We start from the raw sequence: 22,436 nt of genomic DNA on the forward strand, positions 1-22,436 counted from the left end.
CCTCCTTAGATAACGGCGAGTCTAAAAACTCACGGGTCTCATTGTCTATCACAGGAACATTGGAGCCGCGGATATAATTCCTGCAAGCTTGTAGCCTTTCAGTAAGGGTAGGGCCAAGTGTTCGGGTTTGAGGTAATTGATACAAATTGATATAGAATTGTCTAAATACTTCAGCTATTTCAGCCGTAGTGGTAGCTAAGCGGCCCTGCGGGGATCTAATCTGTGTGATATGATTGCGAAGCTGTTTTTTCTTGAGCATAGCTGCCAACAGTCTTCCGCATTTATTACCATGCTCAAAAAAAAAATTTTTGTTGAACTCAATGGCTTTGTTGGAATAAAGGGAGTAATTGTCCCGGAGTTCCTTTCTCGCTTGGGTAAGGGCTTCAAAAATGTGGGCAAGTTTAGATTGCTTATGTTGCGCTTCGAGAGCATGGACTTTGGCTATTAAGTTAGTGAGTGCAGCACGATGCTCTGCCTTTTTCCTGGCACCAATTTTAATTAGCTCCCCCCTGATCACGCATTTGTGTGCCATCCATAAAGTCCAGGGACTAATCCCTTCGGTATTGTTTTCAGCAAAGTAGAGTTTCAGGGATTGGCCTATGTCAAGTTTAATCTGTGGATCGCGTAAAAGGGTATCGTTGAGTCGCCACGTGGAGGATTTACGTATAGGCAATGAGTGCAGGAGAGTACAAGTAATCGGGGCATGGTCGGACCAGGAGATGACATCTATCGTAGCATCTTTAAGGAGTGTAACGTCAGAGTGACGAATGAAAATATGATCTAGCCTAGAATAGACATTGTGCACTGGAGAATAAAACGAGTAATCCCTAGTTGTAGGATTGATGAGGCGCCATGTATCTATTAGGGTGTGGGCTCTGAGTTGTTTTTTAAAGGTTTCAATTTTTTTATGTGAGATGCAGGAATGCCCTGAGGAGGTATCCACTAGTGGTTCCAGGGCCACATTAAAGTCCCCTCCGAATATAAGTGTACCCTGTTCAAATTCTGTAAGGGCCTGCAGCGTATCTGCTAAAGCTTTGTGTTGTTCCGTGGGTGGAAGGTAGGCGGAAGCGAAAGTGTAAGTAGCATTATTAATCAACCCTTTTACCATATTAAATCTACCCAAAGGGTCAGCTCTCGTGTCTGTAAGGGAGAAGTTTAGGGAATCAGCAAATAATATCATAGTGCCCCTAGACTTGGATGTATATGGGGAACTGGTGAAAACAGCCGAGAAGCCTCGAAATTTAAGAGCTGGGACCTTAAATTTTTTAAAATGAGTTTCCTGTACCAGCATGACCTGTACCTGGAGCCTTCGCATGTCCCTGAGCAGATTCTGGCGTTTAAAAGGTGAGTTTAATCCCTTAGCGTTGAGGGATCCAATGCGGAGTTCATCCTTCATCAGTAAAGTATCGTATGGAACGCCGCATCCCCCGGGCTTCGGCTACCCTGAAGCCTGCAAGGGAGTAAGAGAGAAAATTATACAAAGTCAAACAATCCCGGACAGAGGAGAAAGAAAGAGAGAAGGAAGAAAAGGATTTCTTGTAACATCCAAAAAGAGAAAACATCAACCATACTGCAGACGTGATGTGCCCCAGTGTCACGTCTGAGATAAACCCCATGGTATACCCTCGAGGGGGCATGAGTGTGGTTGCCAGAGGTACAGGAAGTCCTGTCTCCGACCCAAGCATCATGTAACTGAAAAAACACAGGGCCCAACTTAATGTGGGGCCTAGTAGCATAACTAAACATCACAAAAACTCAAAACCGGTAGCGATATCAGAGAAGTTACCCAGAGGTGTCCCTGTGGAACCTCTAATCAATGATTTACGAGCTTTTAGGAGAAAAGAAAGAGAAAAAAAAAAAAAAAAAAAAAAAAAAGGGAGGGAAGGAGCAGAGACAGGAGCTAAAATACATTCAGCAGACAGAAAACATGAATAAACAGTTCAATAATCAGCATGTCCAAGCAAATTGAATAAACAAAAAGCAATAAGGCAGCAGAAAAAAAAAAAAAAAAAAAAAAAAAAAACCCCTATCAGGAACAGAAGCAGGCTGCCAACTATGAGCATGACCAAAAAAAAAAAAAAAAAAAAAAAAAAAAACTGAGTGAAAAACCAAGACAGTGCATACAAAAATAACATAGTCTCACATATGTAAGTCCAAATAGCGAGAGAGATATGCATGGAACCCAGGGCTTAGAGAAATGCGTCCATATGAAGACAGGAGCAAAGGGTCCATAGAATAGCCGAGGTGAAAGTAGGTGATGTTCCGTCATCGAAAAGCAGTTCCACACTGAGATTAGCGGTCGAAGTGCCCAGTATCAGAAGGGTCAATGCAGCAGGCTCGCTAAGAGAGGGGGGAAGAAAAAAAAAAAAAAAAAAAAAAAAAAAAAAGGGAGGGGGGGGGGAAGGAAAGCAGGAAATCAGCAATAGTGGCTCCAGGGAGGACAAGTATCCTCCGAATCTTCTCAACTGGCGACTGATTTGCGACAAGTAAGGCTCCAACTCAAAATCAAAGTATCATCGGAATGTAAAGTGACCCAATTGTAGATGGAGGATCAATCCAGGCCCAAGCGTATGGGCAGCGTTCAGTCAGCTCTATCCGGAGTGCTCGCAGGGGTATGCCTCTGCCGTTTAGCAGATTTCTGCCAGTGAGCTATATCCAGTAAATCCAAAGAATCCCCGCAGTAGGCCAGGTCTCTCCATTCCTTAAGATCCAGTAATGGCAGGCCAATGCGTTCACAGAAAGCCTCCAAGTCATCAGGTTCTTTAAGGCTAAATACCCTCTCATTCTTCCTTACAATCAAGGCAAAGGGAAAACCCCATCTGTATACAATACCCTTGTTGCGTAGGGCTGTAGTAAGGGGTCGAAGTGCCCTCCTCTGTTGGATAGTGAGCCATGCTAAATCCTGAAATATGGAGACGTCATAATCTTGAAATTTAAAGCTTTCAGTATTGCGCGTTTTGCGCACAATGTCCTCTTTCAATGTGAATTTGTGAATACAGCAGATCACATCTCTAGGTTTTTCAACTCCCAATCTAGGGGTGCCCAGGGATCGATGAACTCGGTCAAGCTCAATAGGGGTAGTTATGTCCCTGTCTAGAATGGTATTAAAGAGCGAACATACCGTTTGGCCCAGTTCAGCATTGGGTACAGTTTCTGGGATGCCGCGTATTCTCAAATTGTTGCGGCGCCCGCGATTGTCCAAATCCTCCATGTGTTTGCGAAGCATGTATATGAATTTGTGATGGTCATTCACCCGTTGCGTCGTGTTGTTATGGGCCTGTTCCACCACTTCCAGCCGGGCCTCTATTTTACCGGTCGCCTCTCCTATGGCACGTAGTTCGGCTTTAATGTCTGCCATATCAGCCCTCTGCGATTCCCGCAACGTCTTTGCCATGGCGCGCAGGTCTTCCTTAGTTGGGAGGGAGGATAAGATCGCCCGCAAGTCAGAAGGGGCTGAAGACGAGCTGAACCCGGAGCAGGCCGAGCCAGTGGGACTGGGGCTTCTGGTAGTTGCACGCGCCATCTTGGGATCACGTGTTCCAGTACGGGCGCTAGATCTCCTACCCAGAAAGGGAGACATTGTGCTTTGAGCGCTATGCGTACTAGTTTGGGAAGATTGCTCACCCTTCTTATGGTGTTTCCCCATGTCTTCAGAAACGTCCGGAAAAGAAAAAGGGCTCTGTATTAAGCTTTATAGAAGGCTTGGGTCGGGAGCTCAGACAAAGTGCGTCCTCTCAGCACGCCATTACGCCACGCCCCCCTGCCTTCTTCTTCTGACTCTTCTAGCTTTCAAACAGGAGTCACTGACCCGATATAAAAGCAAATGCTCTGTAAGGCAACAAATGTATTGTTTTTGCTACTTTTTACTATTCATCTTTCTATTAAGGCATCTCCTTCTCATATTTCAGTCTCTTATTCAAATCAATGCCTGATTGCTAGGTTAATTTGGACCCTAGCTGCTGAATAAAAAGCTAAATAACTCCAAAAACACAAATAATAAAAAATGAAAATACCACTCTCTACATCATACTAAAAGTTAACTCAGAGGTTAACGACCCCTTTAAGGTTCGTATTTTTTGTTCATGTTTAAACGTTTTAGCACTAGTGATGGGCGAATAAAATGGCCTGTCGTGAATTTGCAGTGAATTTCCGGGTTTCGCCGCTAGTGAATAAATTCACGAAAATTCAATATGTCAAAATATTTTGGACGCATGTCAGTGTAGCGCTATAGTAAATTGAGTGCACCTTACTCTACTATGGGCTTCACTCCTAGTACATATGCTCCGGATGAGACCTTAAATCTTAGGGAGTGAGCCTTCGCATCGAGGTGGAAGCAGGGTGTAGTGCAACTGTAACTGTAATCAGGGTGCAAAGAATTGGGCGCCAGTGGTTCTTATAACTTAACCAAATAACAGATTTATTGAGCACAGTATACAATCCTCAGTGGAGTCTACATAAATGAGAACATTGCAGGGTCATACAAGACATTGAATAGGCAGTACTCACAACACCTTTGGTCAGTATGATTCTCCTCAGAGATAGGAACAATACATGCAGCTTTGAGGAGGTACACCCAGCTTTCAGCATTTTCCCTAAGTGGAACCTGAGGGGAATCTATCTACCCTAGGTCTGTACACTTAGTCCCTACTTCTGGCCAATGAGTACCCTGGGATCTTAATCCCACTACAATCCTCGTAGGAGCCTCAGACTGCTCAGCTAAATAAACTGACTGACTATCACTCCTAGAGTGATCTATAAGGGTGAGTATCCTATTCTTACTAGACCTGACCTGTCTAGGTTCCACTCGAGCTCTGCCTCCTGCACAGGCTAGAGCCAGCACAAGATGGACCCTGAAAGTATGGCTTCAGAGCCTTTTATAATCTAGCACAGTGCCATCTGCTGGTCACTGTGGGAAACAACAAGAGTCAACAGTACCCCTCCCAACTGTATTTTAGGACCCAATTAGGTGTCCATAACATGGAGGGACTGCCTGCACAAAATACTAGGGGTGGCTATTTACACATCCCTACATCAGAAAAGTCCCTCGCGTCAAAACTGTCAACATTATTTAGACGCCCATTGACGTTAACGCAGGCATTGCGAATTTTTCACCATTTCAAGCATTCCATTGGAAATTCACAAATTTTTCGGCAAATCGAAACGGGAAAAATTCTCCCATCACTATTTAGCACTAAAAATCTTGTAAATGGGTTTAAAACAAAACAAATCTATATTAAGATTAAAATCCAGTAAAAATGCTAATGTAAAACTAAGACATCTAAAGTTGAGGTCATGTAGAGTCAATGGGAGCTGCCGTTTTACAGTTTTTTTCAAAGTTTTTTTTTGCTTGTAAATGCGCAAAAAATTCTGAATAAACAGGATTTAATAAAAAGGATTTTGAGGTTTTCATACTCTTACTTGTTTTATTTGTTCCTGCTTTTTATATTCGGGTCTTTAAATAAAAAAGTCAAGGTTGAAAAAACACTACACAGATCTGAATTTTGATAAACAGGCCTCAGACACATTAGAAAGCAGTTTACACTAGTAGCCTATACTATAATATACATATACATAATATATTCTTACATACATATGTTTTTTAAAGAGTGACAGCTATAAGTGAGATACCTTAATCTATTTTTTTAAGCTAAGATACAGCTGATCTTTTTTGCCAATTACTAAACACTTTACCCTAAAGCAACAAAAAACAGGGCTCATGTTATTTCATGTAGCTAGTGCATCCTGACCTTACCACTTATAATAGCCAAAGTGCCAGATATCCTACCCTTGTGTTCCTATGATGCTGCCAACTGACCCAGCAGGATCACATTTAAAATAAGTGTAGTATGCTTCACAAGATTTGAAGCAGTAAGGTAGGGGACTGATGCTTCAGAAAGATGAATCAGAAATATTAATCAGTAAGGTGAATGTGTTGCTCTTTATTACATACATAAATAAGACTCCAAGACTTAAAAGCTTAAAAAGGTGTTTTATATAAGCCTCTACAATCTGTCTCCTGTGTGAGTTCCCCCCTCAGTCAAAAAGCACCTATGTAGATTAATGGGTAAGTCTGACCCCAAGATGAGTACAGGTTTGCATAGCTTTGTCTCACTGTTACAGGGAAACACGAATTTCATAGTTCTTCATTAAGTGCTGTGGAATAATAAACTGTGGTTTAAATAAGAAATTAATAAGAAGTAAAATAATAAATTAAAGAAAAGGGAAAGGTATAGATTGAATAAATTAGGTTTATTTTAGCTGACAATCCTTCCATTTCTTCACTAAAAGTAAATTCTGCACAGATGGCAGCACTGTAAATGACAGTGGCAGAAAGCATGCATCAACAAAAATTCTAATAGGTACACTGCACAAATTGAAATCAAAAGTACTATAGTGTGCATGCTGGATATCGTTGTTCACTTTATATTCTTCCAATTCAGATACTATAGGCTCATACTGGATAAAAAGAAAAAACCATTTAAGCAGGAAGAACCACTGAAATGTTTTATAATATCTTACTTGTAGCATAAATTACATTCCTAGGTGATACAAATTGCTTAGGAAGAGCAAGACTTACATACTACAGTAACTACACTAAAATGTACCAAATCCAGGGAAGCTGACTCACTTTTAGTCTAGCATGCTAGAGTAACACTATACATAAATCATCCCTAATACATAATATATCGGCTCCTGATATGTGAGGATGGTCTCGCAATATGAGCAGCAGAATTAAAAAAAATTTAAATGTTCAATCATTTTATATAGATATATTATTGGTTCCTATATATGAATAAAGGTATTTCACTCAATCTATATTATATTAGTGCATGTATGATATTAAGTATTCAACTATAATTAAATATTAATGTAATGGTGCATATATAATCAACCATTATATAAGTATTAAACCATAAATAGTTTAACTACAACTTCTAAAAAGACTGACATCACCTTAATGTGTCCACAAAAAAAGATATTATCAAAGTGGACCAAAAAAAGTGATAGGTACATTTATCAATTTAATTAAGCAAGGGGCTGCTCCTCCGTGATGCACTTTTTAATGATGCTGCATCTGAAGAGTTTTTCCCTATTGCTTCTTCAGAGATGATTTAGGGCCTTATATATCAAAATCCAAATTCTGATAATTTTATTATATAAAGTCAGAGCAAAGTAGAATCCACAATTTGACATATTTATTATTAAGAAAGCACAATTTAATATGACTGGGGGAAAACACGATAAAATCTAGAGAAAATCTAAATCTGTACAATTTTTGGGATTTTTTCCCAAAAAGCCAGAATTTTTTGGATTTTGCCCGAAAAGTCCGAAATAGTCGCAGACCACAGAAACTTCCAAATAGGATAGGGACCTTTCCCATTGAAAACAGGAAAAAGTTGTTAGTTCTCTCCAAAAGTAAAGACCAAAATTATGATAAAAAATAAAATAATTTATTAGGACATACAGATGCCCGCCTAGCGCATTTTGTGCCTACTGGGGCACTTACTCATAGGCTTTCCCATTGACTTATATATACAACCTCGACAGAGTAATAAATCTCGAAAAAATTCTAGTTTTTTTTCCACTAAAATACATTTTGACTATAATAAATAATCTTCTTACAATAATGTTAATAAAGTAGTTCTAAACTGCTCTTCAAATCTGCATTACACATACAATATTTTAACATTTGTTCTTTTTCTTTGAGCCTATCATTAAATGCCAACTGCTCAAATGCATAAGGCTATGTTATGTCCTTTGTTTGCCTAAAATAAAGTTTGCAGTTCCTTTACTACGCTTGTCTGTGGGATATTTGAGGGCCTGCTGTTCCTCTATGGTATGATTCTTTGCCCTTGAGCTGTAGGTCTTGGGAATGTACACCCCGACCCCATGTGTCAACTGGTAAGATGTTTTACTTTGTGCAGTTATACACCAATTACAAAATTTTTTCTTTGCCATTTTGTTTTTAGGATGTATCCCATGTATCATACAAGGCACAGTATTTGCTCAGCTGCAGTGACAAATTACAAATAGTGTGATGTTTGTTTGTAAGCAGGTGATACCTGTTAATTAGTTGCTATTGATGATTAGAAAATTTTGCACCTTCTATTAAATCAACCCTTAGTTCCTTTTATTACATAACTCCTATTGCATTTCATTGGATTGTATATACTATATTTCCTTCTAGGACAATGGGTCCAGCAGATAACATTGGACAGTAGAAGAATCAGTTTAAAAATACCACTCCATTCCTATAAATAATGTAAAGAGACACTGGACCATAGAATTAATTGGAAGTTGGAGTCTGTTCAATTAGCAAATGTGTTCACTTGTTTTCATTAAATCTGAATAAAACAAGCACAGTCAATTAGTTGCCTATCATTATTGAATTGATGCAGTCTTAGATTCAAAGCAACATGCCCATTACTAATGCATTTAACATTCTGTTTAATGATATATTTTAATCAAAGTCATATACTGAGAGAGAAATCAGAACTGTAAAGCACAATTTTACTCACTTGAAGACAAAGTCATAGGATGACCTTGTACTAGATCACAACTGTTTTTTTTAATGTATGGTGAATTGGCCCTTCTAGGTGTCAACACCCTATAACATCTCAATTAAAAGTATAAATATTGCTAACACTTTGAAGCTAAGCAGCACACAGTATGTTTACTCAAGCAAAAAATGCCTGTACAGAACAGTGGCGTAACTATGGTACATCAGACCCCGTGACTAAAAGGGACCCTGGGGAAAGGGGAAACCAGACCATCTGCTGTACACTGCTTTGCATTTATCCCAGGAAGGAAGGGCCGAGGGACCTCAAGTCTTGGTTTCTTACATCCTATAGTATTACTTGACCTGTTTCTCATTCTCGACAATTTATTGTATCACAAACCAACTCCAAGCAGTGTGGAAGTCTATCTTGAAAAGCACAGGGACAGTTAAATTATATAAAGTTACCTGTTTTATTAAATAAAGTCATCTTAGGTCCCATTCTGTGTCATTTGTGATCACTCACCCAAGACTTCTGATTTCCCACTATACATGATCATGACAGTTACAAAAGGTATCACTCATATAAGGGGGTCACAAGCAAGGTACCATGCACACTACAAACCCAGGACCCACAGGGAATACTAAATTGGTGGAAAACTAAATAAGTGGTTTGATAAAATATTGTCACACCAAATGAGCATGAGTATAAATAAAAGTATTACATCAAGATTCCAAAGGAAGGGATTAGCATTCTTATAATTTCTCTTGCTGAATAGTAATATTAGACAATAAATGAAATACACAATTAATTAAGGACTGACATGGGACCTGTTATCAAGAAAGCTCTGAACCTGGGGTTTTCTGGATAACAGATTTTTTTGTAATTTGGATTTTCATACCTTAAATCTACTATAAAATCATGTAAATATTAAATAACCCTAATAGGCTGGTGTTGCTCCCAATAAGGATTAATGATACCTTAGTTTTGATTAAGTAGAAGGTATTGTTTTATTATTACAGAGAAAAAGGAAGTACATTTTAAAAATTAAGATAATGTGGATAAAATGCATGAGAGACAGCCTTTCCATAATTTGGAGCTTTCTGGATAAGGGGTTTCCAGATAATGGATCACATACATGTACTATACATTTAAAAAGACTGAATATCATATAAGTGTATCACAAAAAAATGTATGAATTAAAAATCTTCATGCCATAGTGTCCTTTGGGAGGATAAATATTGTATATAGCACATGTTCTTCCTCATAGGTATGTAATGGTAAGTGAGACAAGAAAAGGGGGAGACTACATGGTTAGGGTATTAAAAACTGCCACTGGTAACCGATGTAGGACATTTTCTCATAGCCACCTCCATAATAATAATTCATACACCAGATCAATTTCACCAATAAATTCCTCTGTTTCAGATCAGTTCTGTTAAAAATAAACAGATTTCACAAAACAGAAACATATTTCACAATAGAAACATAAAGGGGGGAAATCCAAAAGGACAAAAACACAAAGTTCTTTGAGAAATGTCATCTTATACTGTAATGGAATTCATCAGTGATTCATAAATGAAATAATTTTAACAAGTCATCTTAAAACAATTACAGCTAACCAAACCATTTTGGGGCTTGATGCACTTGCTTGCTTGCACAATTTACTGGCAAAGTAATTAATAGTTCAGGTTTTGATTGGACTTTAATTTCTCTTTGCAAAAATAACAATACATATTCATTTGTGAAATCCTTTGCAGTTAAAATGATTTGAGATTTAATGACTTCAACCATTACTGTTCAAAGAATTAAAAGAAAATGTTAGACATTTTAGATCTAAACAATCCCAGAGCCTTTGACCAATGACACTGTGCTGTTGCATGGCATTCGAGAATGACTCAACAGCACATGACAGAATATATGCCAAAAGGTTTTCAAAAGTGCTTAGCTTCAATCTTTAAACATGTATCCCCAAATGTCAGGCCTGTCCACCTGATCATTGACATTGCTCCATTCCACATCTTTGACCAAACTACTCAGCAAAGCATCATAACAAAAGGTGCTAACCTTAGGGTCTGATTTGGCTGACAATGCTGGGCATACAGGGGTGATTCTACCCTTATTGCTGCCCTGAGATACCCTACTGTGCTGAACATTTTTCACTCCTACCAGGAGCAAGAAGGAGACACATAGTGCAGAGATAGATAAGCAAACATTCTGGACATCTCATATCTCAATGTTTTTTGACATTTCAAAGTCACAGAGAACTACAGAGCAGAACATTGTGGCAAAGGACAAAACATATATCTAGGGATTTTCATAGGTGATGAGCTTCAATTTGCCATCCAATTACACAAAAACACATGCCTTGCAGTGAGATTGCCCCACTCATAGTATCTGAAAACTACTCTTCAGTGCATTGTTGCAACAGAGAAAAATATAAACCTAGGGGTTCCCAAGGTTGGCCATGCAGTCCAGTTGCCTGCAATGCTGGGTACAGGCCCTTCTACAATTACATTATACTGTATATAGTATTGCACAACTACTTAGCCACACATTTTGACCAAACATAAACATGTACCACAGCTTTAATGTGTATAGGATAGTAAAGCACAGCATCAGTATCACACAGAATCACACAGCATTCACTAGTACAACCCACCCCTCATGTTATTGAAGCAACAATCTTGACAAGTTGTGCCAAGGATAAGGTGTAATTATACTGTTAATACTCATCATTCCTACTGATATGTCCTTTGGTTCAAATGTTTACAATTTTCACTGCATCTTGCCTTCATGACATCCAAACTGACATTAACCTTAAAAGAAAACTAAACCCCTCAAACAATGTAGGTCTTCTAAAAATATATTGCATTACACAGCTCATATGTAAAACCCTGCTTCATGTAAATAAACCATTTTCATAATAATATACTTTTTTAGTAGTATGAGCCATTGGGTAATCATAAATAGAAAATTGCCATTTTAAAAAATGATGGCCGCCCCCTGGGATCATATGATTCACGGTGCACACAAACATACCAAACAAACTATACTTGTTAGGTCACATGAGCCAATTAACAGACAGAATTCTGTCTTTTGCTTCAACATTTCTTCCTGTTACAGTTAGAGCTGTAGCATTTCTGGTCAGGTGATCTCTGAGGAAGCACACAGACCATCACAAAATGGTGGTGCAAGGCAAGAGATGTAAAAGGGCAATATTTACTTAAATATATATTCCAGTTTGGTATGATTCTTTAATATGCCACTTAATTTGATATAAACTATTTGTTGCTCAAGTATTCATTTTGCGGGTATAGTTTTCCTTTAAGAATCTTTGATTTTTCCACAGTCAACATTAGAGCACATTTAAGAGTTGGACCTGAAAATAATCTGTATATATTTGCCTCTGATTAATGAATAAAAGCTGTTTAATCAATTAGATTAATATCTATACACACATATACACACACGTGAATGCATAAATACATACATACACTCTAACCAACTAGCTTCAGGGCACAAGGTCAACATATTATAGCTTATTATAATAGGATCATAGAGACCTTGAAGGCCCCTATTTACATCAATCATTGTGTTTGTGTGCATGATCTACAAGAAAAATGTATACCTTTTGTTAACTGACAATGTAAAAGTATGACATATATATAGTACAGTCGGTGGAGTGATTTTAATCTATACAAACACTAACAATAATAATACAAGGTATTTTATTGGATATAGAAGCATCGTGAGGAAGAATTTCCATAAATCTGGCTCCGCTTACCTAAACTGCATTCTCATAAAAGTGTATATTAGACCTTAAAAAGAAATACTGTAGGTATTCTCTGCTCCTCAGAACTGTCATCTTGCCAAGCAGACAGAGGTGATAAAATCTGCATGTTTATGCACATAATAATTAGATGGCTCTGACAAACAAGCCAAGGCCACACATGCCTCTAAATGACTTGCGTCAGCCAGATGGAAAAGCAGATACAAAAATAAATTTTACCACATTGGAGTTCTTTTCATAAACATATGGATTATTGCAGTGGAGTTCTTTTCATAAACATATGGATTTAACAAATTCCACATGAACAAATCCTTGATACAGAGAAAAAAAAATCAACACTCAACATCAATAAATAGTTGCTTTTAAAGTATTCTAATAAAAGCCACATTAGATGTGGTAAGTTTTTTTTACATTGTTTAAAAGAAATGCATAAAACTATGCTTATATTTAGTGATTGCAGTGTTCACTACATTTAGAAACACTGTATTGTAAGAAAATATATCCTTGTTTATGGAATATTTTTTTCCTCAGCCATATTCCATTCCAAATATTCACCATTGCCTCTCATTGAGTGTAATGAAAGTGCCAGTACAGAAGGTTCTATGGCCAAAAACATTTTATTCATTTTCTTTTATTCCCCATAAATTAGGAATGGATTTTCGCCACAAAGGACTTTCTGCCATAAAATGGACTTCACAAGTATAGATCTGTGTATTTATTGAAAACGTTTGGTAAACTTAAATAAAGTCATTGTGAATCACAAATCATGATTTGAAAGTTTGTGGAAGTTTGTGAACTAAGTGAGTGTTCAAGTTACATTACAAACTACTATTACACAGCAACAGTTATAAGTATTAATACAACTAGTGATTAGTGATGGGCGAATTTCTCCTGTTTCGCTGTGCCGAAAAATTAGCAAAACGCGAATTTTGACAGCGGCGTCCAATTTTTTTTGAAGCCAGCGTCAATTACGACGCTGTCGACAATTCTGACGCTGGCGACAATATACCGTGAATTAAAATCAATGGGCGCCTTTAATTGTAACTGTCGTCAGAATTGTCAACAGTGTTGGAATTGTCGACAGCATCAAAAAAAATTTATTTTGCAGCCGGCGAAAATTTGCCGTGAATTTCCGCACCAATTTCATGAATTTAATTACCGGCAGCAAAATGTGGAAATTTGGCACAAATTTATAAATTCGCCCATCACTGCTAGTGATGAGTGACATCAAATTCAAAAAAAGCACTGAAGTCAATTGGCTGCAACATTTTTTTCCGTGTGACAATTTTTCTCGTTCCAAATGTATTAAAGTTAATGGGAGTTTTTTCTCGTGGCAACTTTTTTTGTCTTCGCAACTTTTTTATCCAAATGCATTTAAGTCAATGGGAGTTTTTTCTTATGGTGACATTTTTGTCTTGGTGACTTTTCTGTTGCGGCAAAAAATCTGAAATTTCAATGCAAATCCATGGCTGGCGAACACAATTTCCCTTTGATGCACATGGGTCTGACATGTTACCATTATTTATTATTTAATTTATGTAGTGCAACTGAAAGACAGAGAATGAAGAAAGATGTAAAATATGATTATCAGTAGAAATTGGATGCAGTATATTTTAGCTTGTTCAGGAGCTTACATACAGTATAATTTAAGATACTGAGAAGCAACACAAGCAGGAGGAAAAAGATCAACAGAGAAGGAAGTTAATAATGTATGCATGATTTGAGGGTCTCTCTGTGCCCATATCATAAGATGAGACATAAAAATGCAGTAAAACAGCAAAACCGCAACAATTATTTGCAAGGACAACATGTATATCAAGGTGACCCTATTGAAGTTGGTGTTCTGAGGATTATAGCACCAAGAGACTATAAAAGAAAAATGGTATATGGTTTATATTTATTTACTTTGCCCTTCATGTAAAACCCATAACACCATATGAGGCTCATAACACTACCCATTCTTTTTAAACAAAGAATAGTGCAGGTGACTGGGTAATGCGTGAGTTACTGCATTCTTGTTACTTGAAATTTGGTAAATTCAGCTATGCAAAACATTTACTAATCACATATTTGGTATATAAGTTGGTATATACTGAGATTTACAAATCCCTATGAGTTTTTAATCAATATTCAAGAAATGTAAAAAAAAAAAGTTTTGTTTTTTAACCAAAATATTTCTGTTTCTAATAAAAGGTCAGCTACAGTATCTGCTATGATTTGGAAAAAGTTTTAAGTGTGCAGTCAGTATAATATATGTGATGCTTATCTACAGAAAGGAAGCACTGTAGAAATTATATTTTCATAAAAAAAAGAAAAGAAACAAAAGTTAAATTTGATTTATGATACTTTCTTTTTATTCATACTGTATATTCTGATAACAAGTTGGGTGCATTTAAGCAAGTGAGAAAGGTTTACAACATAAAAAGTAGATCCAGGGACTGGTTCAAATTTGGAGAAGGCATTTTAAGCCTCCTCTGCATCAGCTAGAAGTTACACAAGTTTTAGTTAGACACAAGATTAAACTTGATGAATCTGTGTCTTGTTTCAACCTCATCTACTATGTGAATATGTAATTTATATAAAAAATACAGTATTTTACTAGCAATGACCTGAGGCGACCGACCGACAGATGACAGTATATTTGTATTAATCTGAAACATTTGGGTAGTCTTGCATAAACAATGAAGAGCAGTTCTTAGGAAAGCCTATTGCTCCAACTACATAAAGCTTTTACTGATTTCTTGGAAGATGTTCCCTGTATACATATGGAGCAATCAGTCTGACCCAAAATAACTCCAGTGCTCATCACCCCATCACCTTGTATGACCTAAGGATTATTTCTGACATACTGACCTGACCTGAAGTTCTAGTTGCAATTTTCATATCCCAGTTATTGGGATATGAAGGGGGTTTTGTGACCACATCCTGTCACACTTTGGTATAGTGAGTAAGAAGGGGTGGATCTTCCTCTTTGGCTTCTGGTTGCTGATCCAGCTGGATGTTTCCAGGGAGCCTGAGTACACCAAGGACCAAGGACCAGTACCTCTAGAGAGAGATAAGTCAGGGAGCAGGGACCCTGTGAATGAGGCCAGCTAGAGATAGGATACTACCTGTAATAGTGCTCTCTAGGAGAGTAAAAGTAGTTCCGTATATACTTGAGTATAAGCCGAGTTTATCAGCACAGAAAATGTGCTGAAAAAGTCTACCTCAGCTTATACTCGAGTCAGACGTGAATGGCTGCGCTTCAGGACATCTTCAGCAGAACACACGCTCCTGCATGTGCTCTGCTAGGGAAGAACTCGCCTCCTTGCTGCCGTACTCCTCTTCCTGGTCTTCGGGTCCGAACTTCCAGTTTGTGACGTCACTTCCGGAAGTGATGTCACAGTTTTTGGAGGTAAAATTAAGTACCTCGGCTTATACTCGGGTCGGCTTATATGTGGGTATATACAGTAAGCTTGGCTCCAACTAGGAGGGCTAGCAAAGAGGTAGCTCTCCCCTCAGGCCTGTAGTATAGGGACACAGCCTAATAGGGAATTAGGGCTAGTGAGTTCCCTGATCCAAGGTGTCAGGATCCAGGTCACAATGCTGAGATACTGAGGGTGTATCTATCCAGGTGTTATGTTATCGCCTCTGGGAGTTCCATTGTGCTGTCTCTGAGGGGCATGTTATAGTCATGTCATGATTTTCTGCTGCGGCCTCTGTGGCTTGGAAGTACAAAAACATGTGGATAATTTGTCTCTGACAAATAAAAGTTTGTTCTGTTTAAGTGCAAGAACCTCCTGGTGGCCATTTCTTTATTGGTATAAGCACAGTAGCTAGTGGGAGTTTTAGTTGCACTACACCGCACCTTCATTTCTTCCACTTTGTGAAGGCCCTTCCTTAAGTGTTAGAATCGAGTGTAACCCATGCTCTAGTATACTAGCTGGTGATTAACCCTGTTTGCCTGTATAGTCCAAAAACGTGTTACAACTGCAAGGAAATTTTGGGTAAGCTTTCAATCCTGGCCTTATATCAGTGCACCTGACATCATTTCTCTCTGAATCTGCATATTATTAAATTGGCTAATAGACACAGCATTTAGTTAATTAAAATGTGGATTGTTGCTTAATAAAATAACAAGGTGAGAGAATTGATGATGGCACTTCCTCCTCCTACAGTTATAAAAGCTCCATGTAACTATGTTACAATTTAGGGGCAGATTTATTTTCCACTAAAAATCGAGTTTTCGAGTTGTATTTTTTGGTCAAAAAACTAGAATATTCGAGATTTATTATACCCCGACCCTGAAAATACACCACCTAAAACCTGTCGAGGTCATGTAGAAGTCAATGGCAGAGGTCCCTTGAACCATTTGAAGAGGATAACAGCCTACTTGATGTTCAAGGATTTTTTTGGAGGGTTTTTCCCGAAAACTTTAATGATTCAATCGATTTAGTTTTTTGCTGAAAACTCGATAAATTAATTTTTGGGTTGTGGGCCTAGAACTTGCAGAATCAGGTTTTTTACATTTGAGTTTTTTCTTAAATAAGTTTCAAGTTCATTCGAGGTAAAATAAAAGCTCTAGCTATTTGATAAATAACCCCCCTTAATGTTGGGACTACTTTTAGGAGTCAGCAGAGTTGATTTTGTGGAGGTGAATGTATGATCCCAGGAAAGGCTTAAAATTATTTAATTTAACAAAAGGACATTGGAAGCCTGCACAGGGAACACTATAATTTTTTCATGTATAATATTTGGGGTGGAGGCAAGACTCCTACAAATTAGGGAAGACTAGGCAGGAAAAACTCAAGAGTCTTGGGTACTAGAAATTAGTCACAGGGGTTACAGGATAGAGTTTGCCTCAAAACCTTATCAAGATTATGTTTGATAAAGCAAAATTTCGAAAGACATGCAAGGGGTACAATGAAAGAGTATTAAAGAAAAATTCATTTTTATTCCCTGGTGTAGCATATTGCAACAGTCAGGGAAAGGCACAGATAGTTTGGAGGGTACTCTTGAGAAACTGCTATGGAGAAAAGAAACAATTTGAGGGCTCTTGAACTGCAGTGGTGTCAGCTCAGGGTTGTAATACATATCAATTTATGGCAGAGTATGGAGGGGTACAGAGGTAACAGGGTGAGGTGGGGTCAAACTATAAAAAAGACGGTCTCTTTTTGTGTCACTATAAATTTTGGTAAAATGATGATTGATAAGTTTTTTTTGGCATGAAAAATCCTGAATGATTAGTAAACTCACAGAGGATTACCTTAAAGGGAACCTGTTACCCAGACATAAAAAGCTGTAAAATAAAAGTTATTTTCAAATTAAACATGAAACCCAAATTATTTTCTTCATTAAAACATCTATACCTGTTATAAGTGCATTTAATGATTTCAGCTGTCGATAATAAATTTCCTGCCCCTCCCCTATGCCTTAGGAATAGAGGCGGAGCAGGAAATTACTTTTTCACTTTCCATTTTGCACTTCCTACACGTCACTGCCCTCCTCACATTCCCCCTCCCTGCTAACAGTCTATAATTGTGTAGCTAGTAGGCATGGGCATCATGTCTCCTATTCTGACACATAAACAAGATTTTAAAGGTGTTACAAAGCTTGTCTTAATAACATTGTCCACAAAATGACTGATGTCTGCTTGCTGTAGTTGTAAATTCCAAGGCAGTTTGCAATAAAGATTTAAATAATTTATATAATGTAAGAAAAGTTTATTTTGCTTAGCAAACACAACGGATGAGAATTTGGAATTATTTCTTAGGATGACAGGTCCCCTTTAAAGATTGCCAAAATGTACCCCCCCCCCCCCAGTTGTCCCAAACACTTGTCTTCTATAACCTACTAAGTTAGTCATTAAGAGGTATCACTCTATGGGGCAGATTTATCAAAGTGTGAAATAAAAGCTCACCACAAAGGAATGCATAGTAAGCAGGTGAGTTATTCCTGTGCAGAGCTATAATTTAATATGTTTATAAATACATTCCTGTTTTGTCTAAAGCAATCAATCGGATGCTATTTATTTCAGGTGCATGTAAATTTGCACATCTCCCAACTGTCCTGTTTTTCATGGGACAGTCCCAGTTTTGACAGCTCCACCTGCAGTAGTGATGTTGGGTTCCCCGACCCGCACCCGCCTGCGACCCGCCCTCCACCCACGCCAGCCCGAGCCCGACTTCACAGTTTATTTTTTTAGACCTGCCCTAATGATGATGTCATAAAAGGGGCGGGGCAAGCAGGCGCAGCATCTATAAAAGAAGAACCTGGAAGTTGGAAGCCGGCATTTGAAGGTGCCGCAAAGAGGAGTGTGAGGTTGGCCCGAACCCGTGCGACCTGCGGTCCCGTGGGTATGGGCCAGCCCGTACATCACTAGCCTGCAGTCCTGGATTGTTACTGAAATGTCATAAGTTTCTCTTTGATTTCCTGTATTGACACTAGTTTCTAAAACTTAAAGGAGAAGGAAAGCTCCAAGACAGTGTATTGCCAACAGACTAGCCTCAATAGTGCACGCTAGAACGCTATATTTATTCTGCAGAATGCTTTACTATACCTGAGTAAACAGCCCTAGACACTGACTCTGTTTGTTTAGGATAGAAGCTGCCATATAAGCTTGGTGTGACATCATTTCCTGCCTGAGTCTCTCCCTGCTCACTTACAGCTCTGAGCTCAGATTATAGCAGGGATGGGAGGAGGGAGGGGGAAGAGGAGCAAACTGAGCATGCTCAAGCCCTGCCCTGGTGGTTTATGCTGAAAACAGGAAGTCTGATACAGGAGCCCATGTATACAAAATAGAAGGAAAGAAATGCTGTGTTTCTTACTTTGAGGGTTTACTGGTGTATTTATATAGCCCTTTCTGATAAAGCTTACTTAATTTTAGCCTTACCTTCTCCTTTAAGAGGTTTTTTGGCAGAGAGCCAAGAATGCTCAGCACCTGCAATTAGATACATTTGTACTATTTAAGATAAGCAAAGATGTAACTATTTAATATAAGCCACTCTCTTGGGAGAACTTAGACTTACAGTTTAAAGGGTAATTCACCTTTATTAGCAAAGCTGTAATATCACATAAAACATTCCCTAAAACCCCCAGAAATGTGTTCACATTTTTAAAAATGGACATGGTATTTAGGGGGTGTGGCCACAAAATGGGCATGATAAAAAAATTAGCCTCACTATGCAATGCAGAACTTTTTGCCCAAGCAACTCCATGACACTGCAAGGAAATGGCTTTAAAAAAATCACACAGTTACTGTGTTTGTAAAGAATTTGTTGTTTAAAACTCAAAGCCATTAGAAGAAGATACAGACAGTAAAAGGAAAAAGGCAGCCAAGTGAATTGCTGTTACAAAGAAGCTAGTGTAAATGAACACTTTCAGGGATGATAATCATTACAGGCTCTCACACTGTTCCCAGTATATAAATAGTTACCATAATAATATCTGTTTTATGATATAGTTCTATAGTTATACAAAGCAATGCAGCCAGAATGTGTCACACACAGTGAATCCCAGCACTGTGTAGTTTACAATGCAATTTAGGAGCAGATGTGTGGGTAGAATCAGACACTCACTGTGACTTTTAGCTATGTATAACAAATCACTATTTTCATTATCACCATAGCAATCCTTAGTCTCATATAATACAGTAACCTATATACTGTACTACAGTACAAACAAATCTAACTCATTACATTGTCTGGGTTGCATATACTAAAAATAATTTATGTTCCATGTTTAACAATGGCAGTCCTTAATTCCTAGAGTGGTACCAAATAAATTGGACATTTGAACATCTCAAATACCAGTATCAAAGTGACACTCCAAACTGCCAAGCAATGCTTTGAACTGCACATTAGTTGCTGTACACCACACAGGTCATCCTTGTAGACCCTTTTGGTACCAGCCGACATAGTAAAATACATTATAAATAGAACACTCATCAGTTGGCAGATTTGCTACAACAAGATGACCTTGACATAGATACACCACCAACTACAAACAGTGATCTTCACTCATGCCAGACCTTCAGGACAGTAACATCTAAACCTCCAAATCTCACAGAAGCCGCCAAAACACCAGACATGCTTAAGATACAATTAGATAAATGGCTACAAGTGATAATACACCTAGGGGGTTATTTACTAAACCTTGATTTTTTTTTTTGATCAAGGTTTTTCAGGCAATAGCTTGAAATAAACTCGAAATCCACAATCTGTCAAGGTCATGTAAAAGTCAATGGGAGATGTCCCTTTTTACAATTCGAAGATATCGTGATCTGCTCTGGGTTTTTTCAAATAATTTGAAAAATGTGGAGTTTTCGGTGGATAACCCAAGAAAAATTTAGTTATTTGGGAGTCATATCTGAAAAATTTGTACTATTCAGGTTTTCACTTCATTTTATTGAGTTTTTCTCTAACTGACTTTTTTGAGTTATTTTATTGATAAATAAGTTAAAATCATGGATGGGAGTTTGGTTGAGCTTGGTTTAATAAAAATATGAGATAAATTTGTTGTTGGTAAATAACCCCCCTAATGTTCAATGTAAAATGTTGAACTTTCAGGAAAAGCTACTTTGGGTTATGCAAAACACTTGAGCAAGTGTAGGCTTAAGTTTAGGCTTAGTTTAGTATCCAATGAGTCCCTTGTTTTCCCCTAGAACAGGCTTACAGAGAGGGTCATGTAATAAAAGGCACTATGTTTGTCCATTAGCAGTAACTTATAGCAACCAATTAGCAGGTGATATCACTCTCTAAGGGGCATATGTATCAAAGAGTGAAGTTAGAGATCACCACAGTCCACTAGAGTGAAATCCTGCCACTCTCCATTCATTTCTATGGGATTTTTAAAGGCATATTTATCAAATGGTGAACTTTCACTTTCACCCATTGATAAATACTCTTTTAAAAATGCTATAGAAATGAAGGGAGAGTGGCAGAATTTCAAACTAGTGGACTGTGGTGATCTCTAACTTCACTCTTTGATAAATATACCCATGTTTCACAGGTGGTCACCAGCTCAAGAGTTGATCAGTTTCTTCTGCAGAATATCTGCCTTTTTAGAATCTCTACAGGAATGTGGGCCTTCCAAGCCTACACTTGTTTGGTTCCTTCCCCTCATATGATCTCTCCCTCCGTTTTACATTTCAGAATACTAGTTGGGTCTGGAAATAGCAGCGTGAAGAAATTCCATTCACTGACACACTGAACTCTGAAGCAGGAAAATGCTGGTCAGTTTTCATCACTTCATATCCATGTACATTAGGCACTAAAAGTTTAGTTACAGCAAGAAAGTTGAATATATAGTGCCAGTAAAGTTTCTGATACAGGAGAGCAAAGAAAGTGAATGAGCCAATAAGACTTATACCCTCAATCAATTTCAGATCTGTCTCTAAAAGTCTATAAAGTTTTCATGTAATAATTCTCATTGAATTGACTGTGTTCCAATATTCGTGTGGAAACTACGCCTTGTTCTGTTTAATCATTTATTCAATTAATACAGTTGTACACACAATTAATTCAGCTTTTAAAACATTATAAAACGGAAATTCAGCTCTCGCTTCCCCTGAAAACTGGCTGCTCACTGCCGTCTTAGGCAAGGGTCTCTCCTTGGGGCAGATTTACTAAAGGGCGAAGTTGCTGTCGCTAGCGAAAATTCACCAGAAATCTCATTCATAGGGACATCGCCAATTTACTAACAGGCGTAGACGACAATTCGTTAGCAAAAGAGACTGTCTATATCACAGTTTTGCCCTATCACCAGGCGCATTTTCAATCAGGCAAACGATCATTACTCCGCAAACTCACTAAAGTGCGAATTTTACAGAACGTTACCTCTTTCACCAGAGTTTTTTTCGACACCTTAGACCAGGCAAACTGATAAAATGAAGCTACTATATCAAAACATGACATGCAAAAGAAAATGACAAACAAATAACATGATAATAACAGGATAACGTTTCTTACCTGTTCGGTTTGACAGTGCCATCGATGAAGTAACAGGGAAAAGGATTTTCATTCCAAAGTAAAGCATCCAAAGAATTATATAATCCATTTCCAAGAGAAATCATGTGTTCCACATGCAAATTGTTCTCTAGTAATGAAATAAAAAAAAAAGTTCAAGGTTTATCCCCCAAAATATATATAGGTATGGAATATATTATA

The 22,436-nt window shown here is 37.9% G+C and overlaps 1 protein-coding gene across 2 annotated transcripts in view; it reads right to left on the reverse strand.

Annotated features, from left to right (window-relative positions):
• LOC108716928 (collagen alpha-1(XIX) chain) overlaps positions 1-22,436 on the reverse strand; it is a 343,423-nt gene that overhangs the window by 303,046 nt on the left and 17,941 nt on the right. For both annotated transcript variants that reach the window (XM_041563150.1, XM_041563151.1), the window contains exon 2: positions 22,239-22,365. In XM_041563150.1, the coding sequence (XP_041419084.1) occupies positions 22,239-22,326 (88 nt within the window). In that variant the 5' untranslated portion in view covers positions 22,327-22,365. The remainder of the gene's footprint in view (positions 1-22,238; positions 22,366-22,436) is intronic.

Source organism: Xenopus laevis, chromosome 5L (assembly GCF_017654675.1).
Source record: "Xenopus laevis strain J_2021 chromosome 5L, Xenopus_laevis_v10.1, whole genome shotgun sequence".
Taxonomy (NCBI): Eukaryota; Metazoa; Chordata; class Amphibia; order Anura; family Pipidae; genus Xenopus; species Xenopus laevis.